Source organism: Nanorana parkeri, unplaced genomic scaffold (assembly GCF_000935625.1).
Source record: "Nanorana parkeri isolate BGI_ZX_2015 unplaced genomic scaffold, ASM93562v1 scaffold2576, whole genome shotgun sequence".
NCBI classification, from domain to species: Eukaryota; Metazoa; Chordata; class Amphibia; order Anura; family Dicroglossidae; genus Nanorana; species Nanorana parkeri.
The window spans coordinates 18,695-29,085 of NW_017308844.1; the positions used below are offsets into that span (position 1 = coordinate 18,695).

At 53.7% G+C, this 10,391-nt stretch overlaps 1 protein-coding gene across 1 annotated transcript in view; it reads left to right on the forward strand.

Moving 5' to 3' along the window:
- The window catches only part of CACNA2D2 (calcium voltage-gated channel auxiliary subunit alpha2delta 2), a gene marked incomplete at its 5' end in the record, with an annotated part of 53,967 nt that overhangs the window by 17,445 nt on the left and 26,131 nt on the right, over positions 1-10,391 (forward strand). Inside the window, one exon of the mRNA XM_018573851.1 lies at positions 206-226. Within this exon, the coding sequence (XP_018429353.1) occupies positions 206-226 (21 nt within the window). The remainder of the gene's footprint in view (positions 1-205; positions 227-10,391) is intronic.

Below are 10,391 nucleotides of genomic sequence, written 5' to 3' on the forward strand. Positions count from 1 at the left end.
TTGTTTCATGGTGTTTCTTGCAAGATTTATTTTCTATTCAGTTTTTTGGTTTTCAGTACAATTATGAAATACAATATTTTTATTCAATCCGCTCTTGAATAAAATATTGTTTGTAATGGCTCCTCCTTTCCACCCGTTCCTCCTTTTTTCTTTTGTGTTCTTTTTCTTTGTGTTGTTTTTCTGGCTCTCTGGTGGATTTTCACAGATCCAAACAAGAAAACTAAGGGCAAGTATAATCCAGCAATAGATCTTCCTGCCCCCTCACAACCTACCACCACCCGCCTGCCTGCCCACCCGCCCGTCACCCTGCCCGTAATGCCTACTACCACCTCACAGATGCTGTCACTCCTCCTCCTGTCTGTACCCCTCTGTCACCTCTCCGGAGGACCCCCCCTCCTTCCCTCATCCTTCTGTGTTGTCACCATGTGGGATAAAGTGGGACCCCCCTTCATCTCCTTTTTCTCTCCTTCCCTTCCCTGCTCCTGCCTTCTCTGATCCCCTCAATGAAAGACGGTCTCCAGAGGAGCCACCAGAAGCGGTGTATATATATATATCAACCAAATATATATATACTTTTATATCTTAAGTGTGCGTGTGTACATGACAATGGCTGGTTTGTAGCCCTGCGCTACTATGGTAATTAAGGGGTTAAATCAGACAAGTAATGTGGTATCCTCCTCTGTGTTCCTTCGTCTCCTGCATAAAACTTTGTCTCCCTTCCTGTTACCTTCCCTTTTTTTTCTCCTTCCGTATCTTGTCCTCCTTCTTACTTTGTGTTCCTCCCTATGGCCCAAGATCCCTTTCCCCGATGTGTTCCAGATTCCCAAATTTGTGCGCATCCTTCCCGAACTCCTTCCCGCTCCCTTTAATTTCCTCCTTAAGACCGTATCACGTCATGTGTTCCCACTTCTCAACTTGTGTGTGCCGACACCCCAACGTGCCCCCTTCCTTTCCCTCCTACTACTCAAGTTCCTGATACCCGATGTGTTCCAATTTCCCGGTTGTGTTTTCCACCTTCCCAAAGTCTGTCCCCGTCTTCTCTTTTCTCCGTCAATATCTTCCTGGTCTTCCAAGCCATTCCCGGTATTCCAGATTCCCGGCTGTGTTTCCCCAATATCCTCGAGCTTCATGTCCCCCCGTACTCCTTTATCCCTCTTAGTTGATGAGACTTTGTCCCTTTTGTGTTCCTCATTCCCATCTCTGTGTCCTGGTCCTGGTTTCCTTTTTCTTCAGTCCCGGGATTTCTCTTTCTTCTCGGTAGTTTGATGTTCGGGGATATTAGCACGTAGGGCGAGCGCTTAAGAATGCCGTCTACTCACAATATCTTTGATTCAAGGGCTCGGTAGCCCACTTTTATTCAAAACAAAGTTCCTACGTCCCTCTTGGATCCCCTCGCAGGGGTTGTTCAGCATAAAATTTCTCCAAGGCTTCCAAACAACGCAAGAACAGCCTCCTGGCTTCCACTTTAAACATTGGCCATTGGCACTTCTGACCCACAGGTCCTCTTTGAAGTGCTGTCCCACACTTGTACTGGTGGCCCCTCAGGCTCACGGCTCTCCTAGCCTCACCAGTTCTCTCCCAGCCTCCCTGGCTGTCTTTGTGTGCCTCCAGCACCCCCACCACCTGAGTCCGCTGTAGGTTCTGGGGAAGTCCCGGAACCTACACCACCTGAGTCCACTGTAGGTTCTGGGGAAGTCCCGGAACCTACACCACCTGAGTCCACTGTAGGTTCTGGGGAAGTCCCGGAACCTACACCACCTGAGTCCACTGTAGGTTCTGGGGAAGTCCCGGAACCTACACCACCTGAGTCCACTGTAGGTTCTGGGGAAGTCCTCCTGACACCTGAATACGGTCCGTTCCTCTTTCCCAGCAGGAGCTCCTTCCCCTAGCCAGCATCCTTCCCTTAAGGGTACCGCTAAAGCCCGGATCTAGGCCTGGGGAACCCATCCTCCCTCCTGAATCACCATGACACCTCCCAGTTCCACGATCCCAAATGTAATCCCGACCAACACTTGCTTCCTGACACGTCTCAGCCCATCTGGCTGAGAGCCCCCGGTGATCAGAACACCCGATTCTACAGCGGGATCGTCACACAATACCACACAGTAGTTGACATTTTTTTTATCTGAACCTCCCATAATGGCCTCCGACCCTTCTATACCTTTTTGATGCTTCCGCAATCCATCCACAATCCTAACTTCCAATCAAAGGGCTCCATAGCAATGTTCAGACGGGGGCCCTCCAGCTAACTCTTTCTGTAGCAGCTGTGACAATGGGCGTCATTGATCTCGGTATAAAGTCTGCCGAAATCAGGGACAGGCAGCCGGAGAGCCGTCAGCATAGTCGGCACACCACTGGGGGGGGGGAGCAGAGCTTTGGATGAAAGCCATCGATGTAATAAGAATAATACCCATAATGCTCTGCACCCCTAATACAAATGTCTCTAAGGCCCAGCTGCTTTAGACTGTCTTTGCCCTCCTATAAGGCTTTAGCAGAGGAGACACTCCGGGGTCTGTGGCTGCATTAGGCACATGGGGTAACTTTCAGTCTGTGGGGTAACTTTCAGTCTGTGGGGTAACTTTCAGTCTGTGGGGTAACTTTCAGTCTGTGGGGTAACTTTCAGTTCTTCTCCTTCCAAGTCTGTCGTGTTTTCCTGTCCTTCCTCTTATGTTCACCTGACACGCGAGGTCCCGGGACTTTGTATATCAAATTGCTGAATGTTTTCTTACTCCTCATTGTATATCTTATCCTTTGTTCTCCTTTCCACCAAATGTCACTGTCCCTGTTTATGTGGATCTCATCCTTACCCCTTACTTACGGCCTTCTCCCGATCCCTACCTTTTGTTGTGTCGGTCTCCTTACCCTCTCCCGAGACTCCTTACCCCTTACTTACGGCCTTCTCCCGATCCCTACCTTTTGTTGTGTCGGTCTCCTTACCCTCTCCCAAGACTCCTTACCCCCTACTTATGACCTTCTCCCGATCCCTACCTTTTGTTGTGTCGGTCTCCTTACCCTCTACCAAGACTCCTTACCCCTTAGTTACGGCCTTCTCCCGATCCCTACCTTTTGTTGTGTCGGTCTGCCTTACCCACTCCCGAGACTCCTTACCCCTTACTTACGGCCTTCTCCCGATCCCTACCTTTTGTTGTGTCGGTCTCCTTACCCTCTCCCAAGACTCCTTACCCCCTACTTATGACCTTCTCCCGATCCCTACCTTTTGTTGTGTCGGTCTCCTTACCCTCTACCAAGACTCCTTACCCCTTAGTTACGGCCTTCTCCCGATCCCTACCTTTTGTTGTGTCGGTCTGCCTTACCCGCTCCCGAGACTCCTTACCCCTTACTTACGGCCTTCTCCCGATCCCTACCTTTTGTTGTGTCGGTCTCCTTACCCTCTCCCAAGACTCCTTACCCCTTACTTACGGCCTTCTCCCGATCCCTACCTTTTGTTGTGTCGGTCTCCTTACCCTCTCCCGAGACTCCTTACCCCAGAGTCCACTGTAGGTTCTGGGGAAGTCCCGGAACCTACACCACCTGAGTCCACTGTAGGTTCTGGGGAAGTCCCGGAACCTACACCACCTGAGTCCACTGTAGGTTCTGGGGAAGTCCCGGAACCTACACCACCTGAGTCCACTGTAGGTTCTGGGGAAGTCCCGGAACCTACACCACCTGAGTCCACTGTAGGTTCTGGGGAAGTCCCGGAACCTACACCACCTGAGTCCACTGTAGGTTCTGGGGAAGTCCCGGAACCTACACCACCTGAGTCCACTGTAGGTTCTGGGGAAGTCCCGGAACCTACACCACCTGAGTCCACTGTAGGTTCTGGGGAAGTCCCGGAACCTACACCACCTGAGTCCACTGTAGGTTCTGGGGAAGTCCCGGAACCTACACCACCTGAGTCCACTGTAGGTTCTGGGGAAGTCCCGGAACCTACACCACCTGAGTCCACTGTAGGTTCTGGGGAAGTCCCGGAACCTACACCACCTGAGTCCACTGTAGGTTCTGGGGAAGTCCCGGAACCTACACCACCTGAGTCCACTGTAGGTTCTGGGGAAGTCCCGGAACCTACACCACCTGAGTCCACTGTAGGTTCTGGGGAAGTCCCGGAACCTACACCACCTGAGTCCACTGTAGGTTCTGGGGAAGTCCCGGAACCTACACCACCTGAGTCCACTGTAGGTTCTGGGGAAGTCCCGGAACCTACACCACCTGAGTCCACTGTAGGTTCTGGGGAAGTCCCGGAACCTACACCACCTGAGTCCACTGTAGGTTCTGGGGAAGTCCCGGAACCTACACCACCTGAGTCCACTGTAGGTTCTGGGGAAGTCCCGGAACCTACACCACCTGAGTCCACTGTAGGTTCTGGGGAAGTCCCGGAACCTACACCACCTGAGTCCACTGTAGGTTCTGGGGAAGTCCCGGAACCTACACCACCTGAGTCCACTGTAGGTTCTGGGGAAGTCCCGGAACCTACACCACCTGAGTCCACTGTAGGTTCTGGGGAAGTCCCGGAACCTACACCACCTGAGTCCACTGTAGGTTCTGGGGAAGTCCCGGAACCTACACCACCTGAGTCCACTGTAGGTTCTGGGGAAGTCCCGGAACCTACACCACCTGAGTCCACTGTAGGTTCTGGGGAAGTCCCGGAACCTACACCACCTGAGTCCACTGTAGGTTCTGGGGAAGTCCCGGAACCTACACCACCTGAGTCCACTGTAGGTTCTGGGGAAGTCCCGGAACCTACACCACCTGAGTCCACTGTAGGTTCTGGGGAAGTCCCGGAACCTACACCACCTGAGTCCACTGTAGGTTCTGGGGAAGTCCCGGAACCTACACCACCTGAGTCCACTGTAGGTTCTGGGGAAGTCCCGGAACCTACACCACCTGAGTCCACTGTAGGTTCTGGGGAAGTCCCGGAACCTACACCACCTGAGTCCACTGTAGGTTCTGGGGAAGTCCCGGAACCTACACCACCTGAGTCCACTGTAGGTTCTGGGGAAGTCCCGGAACCTACACCACCTGAGTCCACTGTAGGTTCTGGGGAAGTCCCGGAACCTACACCACCTGAGTCCACTGTAGGTTCTGGGGAAGTCCCGGAACCTACACCACCTGAGTCCACTGTAGGTTCTGGGGAAGTCCCGGAACCTACACCACCTGAGTCCACTGTAGGTTCTGGGGAAGTCCCGGAACCTACACCACCTGAGTCCACTGTAGGTTCTGGGGAAGTCCCGGAACCTACACCACCTGAGTCCACTGTAGGTTCTGGGGAAGTCCCGGAACCTACACCACCTGAGTCCACTGTAGGTTCTGGGGAAGTCCCGGAACCTACACCACCTGAGTCCACTGTAGGTTCTGGGGAAGTCCCGGAACCTACACCACCTGAGTCCACTGTAGGTTCTGGGGAAGTCCCGGAACCTACACCACCTGAGTCCACTGTAGGTTCTGGGGAAGTCCCGGAACCTACACCACCTGAGTCCACTGTAGGTTCTGGGGAAGTCCCGGAACCTACACCACCTGAGTCCACTGTAGGTTCTGGGGAAGTCCCGGAACCTACACCACCTGAGTCCACTGTAGGTTCTGGGGAAGTCCCGGAACCTACACCACCTGAGTCCACTGTAGGTTCTGGGGAAGTCCCGGAACCTACACCACCTGAGTCCACTGTAGGTTCTGGGGAAGTCCCGGAACCTACACCACCTGAGTCCACTGTAGGTTCTGGGGAAGTCCCGGAACCTACACCACCTGAGTCCACTGTAGGTTCTGGGGAAGTCCCGGAACCTACACCACCTGAGTCCACTGTAGGTTCTGGGGAAGTCCCGGAACCTACACCACCTGAGTCCACTGTAGGTTCTGGGGAAGTCCCGGAACCTACACCACCTGAGTCCACTGTAGGTTCTGGGGAAGTCCCGGAACCTACACCACCTGAGTCCACTGTAGGTTCTGGGGAAGTCCCGGAACCTACACCACCTGAGTCCACTGTAGGTTCTGGGGAAGTCCCGGAACCTACACCACCTGAGTCCACTGTAGGTTCTGGGGAAGTCCCGGAACCTACACCACCTGAGTCCACTGTAGGTTCTGGGGAAGTCCCGGAACCTACACCACCTGAGTCCACTGTAGGTTCTGGGGAAGTCCCGGAACCTACACCACCTGAGTCCACTGTAGGTTCTGGGGAAGTCCCGGAACCTACACCACCTGAGTCCACTGTAGGTTCTGGGGAAGTCCCGGAACCTACACCACCTGAGTCCACTGTAGGTTCTGGGGAAGTCCCGGAACCTACACCACCTGAGTCCACTGTAGGTTCTGGGGAAGTCCCGGAACCTACACCACCTGAGTCCACTGTAGGTTCTGGGGAAGTCCCGGAACCTACACCACCTGAGTCCACTGTAGGTTCTGGGGAAGTCCCGGAACCTACACCACCTGAGTCCACTGTAGGTTCTGGGGAAGTCCCGGAACCTACACCACCTGAGTCCACTGTAGGTTCTGGGGAAGTCCCGGAACCTACACCACCTGAGTCCACTGTAGGTTCTGGGGAAGTCCCGGAACCTACACCACCTGAGTCCACTGTAGGTTCTGGGGAAGTCCCGGAACCTACACCACCTGAGTCCACTGTAGGTTCTGGGGAAGTCCCGGAACCTACACCACCTGAGTCCACTGTAGGTTCTGGGGAAGTCCCGGAACCTACACCACCTGAGTCCACTGTAGGTTCTGGGGAAGTCCCGGAACCTACACCACCTGAGTCCACTGTAGGTTCTGGGGAAGTCCCGGAACCTACACCACCTGAGTCCACTGTAGGTTCTGGGGAAGTCCCGGAACCTACACCACCTGAGTCCACTGTAGGTTCTGGGGAAGTCCCGGAACCTACACCACCTGAGTCCACTGTAGGTTCTGGGGAAGTCCCGGAACCTACACCACCTGAGTCCACTGTAGGTTCTGGGGAAGTCCCGGAACCTACACCACCTGAGTCCACTGTAGGTTCTGGGGAAGTCCCGGAACCTACACCACCTGAGTCCACTGTAGGTTCTGGGGAAGTCCCGGAACCTACACCACCTGAGTCCACTGTAGGTTCTGGGGAAGTCCCGGAACCTACACCACCTGAGTCCACTGTAGGTTCTGGGGAAGTCCCGGAACCTACACCACCTGAGTCCACTGTAGGTTCTGGGGAAGTCCCGGAACCTACACCACCTGAGTCCACTGTAGGTTCTGGGGAAGTCCTCCTGACACCTGAATACGGTCCGTTCCTCTTTCCCAGCAGGAGCTCCTTCCCCTAGCCAGCATCCTTCCCTTAAGGGTACCGCTAAAGCCCGGATCTAGGCCTGGGGAACCCATCCTCCCTCCTGAATCACCATGACACCTCCCAGTTCCACGATCCCAAATGTAATCCCGACCAACACTTGCTTCCTGACACGTCTCAGCCCATCTGGCTGAGAGCCCCCGGTGATCAGAACACCCGATTCTACAGCGGGATCGTCACACAATACCACACAGTAGTTGACATTTTTTTTATCTGAACCTCCCATAATGGCCTCCGACCCTTCTATACCTTTTTGATGCTTCCGCAATCCATCCACAATCCTAACTTCCAATCAAAGGGCTCCATAGCAATGTTCAGACGGGGGCCCTCCAGCTAACTCTTTCTGTAGCAGCTGTGACAATGGGCGTCATTGATCTCGGTATAAAGTCTGCCGAAATCAGGGACAGGCAGCCGGAGAGCCGTCAGCATAGTCGGCACACCACTGGGGGGGGGGAGCAGAGCTTTGGATGAAAGCCATCGATGTAATAAGAATAATACCCATAATGCTCTGCACCCCTAATACAAATGTCTCTAAGGCCCAGCTGCTTTAGACTGTCTTTGCCCTCCTATAAGGCTTTAGCAGAGGAGACACTCCGGGGTCTGTGGCTGCATTAGGCACATGGGGTAACTTTCAGTCTGTGGGGTAACTTTCAGTCTGTGGGGTAACTTTCAGTCTGTGGGGTAACTTTCAGTCTGTGGGGTAACTTTCAGTTCTTCTCCTTCCAAGTCTGTCGTGTTTTCCTGTCCTTCCTCTTATGTTCACCTGACACGCGAGGTCCCGGGACTTTGTATATCAAATTGCTGAATGTTTTCTTACTCCTCATTGTATATCTTATCCTTTGTTCTCCTTTCCACCAAATGTCACTGTCCCTGTTTATGTGGATCTCATCCTTACCCCTTACTTACGGCCTTCTCCCGATCCCTACCTTTTGTTGTGTCGGTCTCCTTACCCTCTCCCGAGACTCCTTACCCCTTACTTACGGCCTTCTCCCGATCCCTACCTTTTGTTGTGTCGGTCTCCTTACCCTCTCCCAAGACTCCTTACCCCCTACTTATGACCTTCTCCCGATCCCTACCTTTTGTTGTGTCGGTCTCCTTACCCTCTACCAAGACTCCTTACCCCTTAGTTACGGCCTTCTCCCGATCCCTACCTTTTGTTGTGTCGGTCTGCCTTACCCACTCCCGAGACTCCTTACCCCTTACTTACGGCCTTCTCCCGATCCCTACCTTTTGTTGTGTCGGTCTCCTTACCCTCTCCCGAGACTCCTTACCCCTTACTTACGGCCTTCTCCCGATCCCTACCCCTTGTTGTGTCGTTCTCCTTACCCTCTCCCGAGACTCCTTACCCCTTACTTACAGCCTTCTCCCGATCCCTACCCTTGTTGTGTCGGTCTCCTTACCCTCTCCCGAGACTCCTTACCCCTTACTTACGGCCTTCTCCCGATCCCTACCTTTTGTTGTGTCGGTCTCCTTACCCTCTCCCAAGACTCCTTACCCCCTACTTATGACCTTCTCCCGATCCCTCCCTTTTGTTGTGTCGGTCTCCTTACCCTCTACCAAGACTCCTTACCCCTTAGTTACGGCCTTCTCCCGATCCCTACCTTTTGTTGTGTCGGTCTGCCTTACCCACTCCCGAGACTCCTTACCCCTTACTTACGGCCTTCTCCCAATCCCTACCTTTTGTTGTGTCTAATCCCTACCTTTTGTTGTGTCTGTCTCCTTACCCTCTCCCAAGACTCCTTACCCCTTACTTACGGCCTTCTCCCGATCCCTACCTTTAGTTGTGTCGGTCTCCTTACCCTCTCCCGAGACTCCTTACCCCTTACTTACGGCCTTCTCCCGATCCCTACCCTTGTTGTGTCGGTCTCCTTACCCTCTCCCGAGACTCCTTACCCCTTACTTACGGCCTTCTCCCGATTCCTACCTTTTGTTGTGTCGGTCTCCTTACCCTCTACCAAGACTCCTTACCCCTTAGTTACGGCCTTCTCCCGATCCCTACCTTTTGTTGTGTCGGTCTGCCTTACCCACTCCCGAGACTCCTTACCCCTTACTTACGGCCTTCTCCCGATCCCTACCTTTTGTTGTGTCGGTCTCCTTACCCTCTCCCGAGACTCCTTACCCCTTACTTACGGCCTTCTCCCGATCCCTACCTTTTGTTGTGTCGGTCTCCTTACCCTCTCCCAAGACTCCTTACCCCCTACTTATGACCTTCTCCCGATCCCTACCTTTTGTTGTGTCGGTCTCCTTACCCTCTACCAAGACTCCTTACCCCTTAGTTACGGCCTTCTCCCGATCCCTACCTTTTGTTGTGTCGGTCTGCCTTACCCACTCCCGAGACTCCTTACCCCTTACTTACGGCCTTCTCCCGATCCCTACCCTTGTTGTGTCGGTCTCCTTACCCTCTCCCGAGACTCCTTACCCCTTACTTACGGCCTTCTCCCGATCCCTACCCTTGTTGTGTCGGTCTCCTTACCCTCTCCCGAGACTCCTTACCCCTTACTTACGGCCTTCTCCCGATTCCTACCTTTTGTTGTGTCGGTCTCCTTACCCTCTACCAAGACTCCTTACCCCTTAGTTACGGCCTTCTCCCGATCCCTACCTTTTGTTGTGTCGGTCTGCCTTACCCGCTCCCGAGACTCCTTACCCCTTACTTACGGCCTTCTCCCGATCCCTACCTTTTGTTGTGTCGGTCTGCCTTACCCGCTCCCGAGACTCCTTACCCCTTACTTACGGCCTTCTCCCGATCCCTACCTTTTGTTGTGTCGGTCTGCCTTACCCGCTCCCGAGACTCCTTACCCTTTTTTTGTGTTACCAGTTCCCACCTGCGTCTCCCCTTCCCCTCTCCCCTTCCACCCACACTTGTCTTTTTACCCTACCTCTGCCGGGTGCCTCTCTCACTCCACCTCCCCCCTCATTTGCCTTGCTGCCTCTCCTTCCTGTACGGCCACTTGCGATGGAGTCGTGGCCTTCATCTAGTAATCATGAATGGGTATTAGCTACTGATGATGTATTGTACCCGTTCCCCTTTTTCCTCCTCACTCCCCTCACAACCTCTCTTTCTTACACAAGCTGCTAGGGGGCAGTGCTGAGCCAGTGCAGACAATTC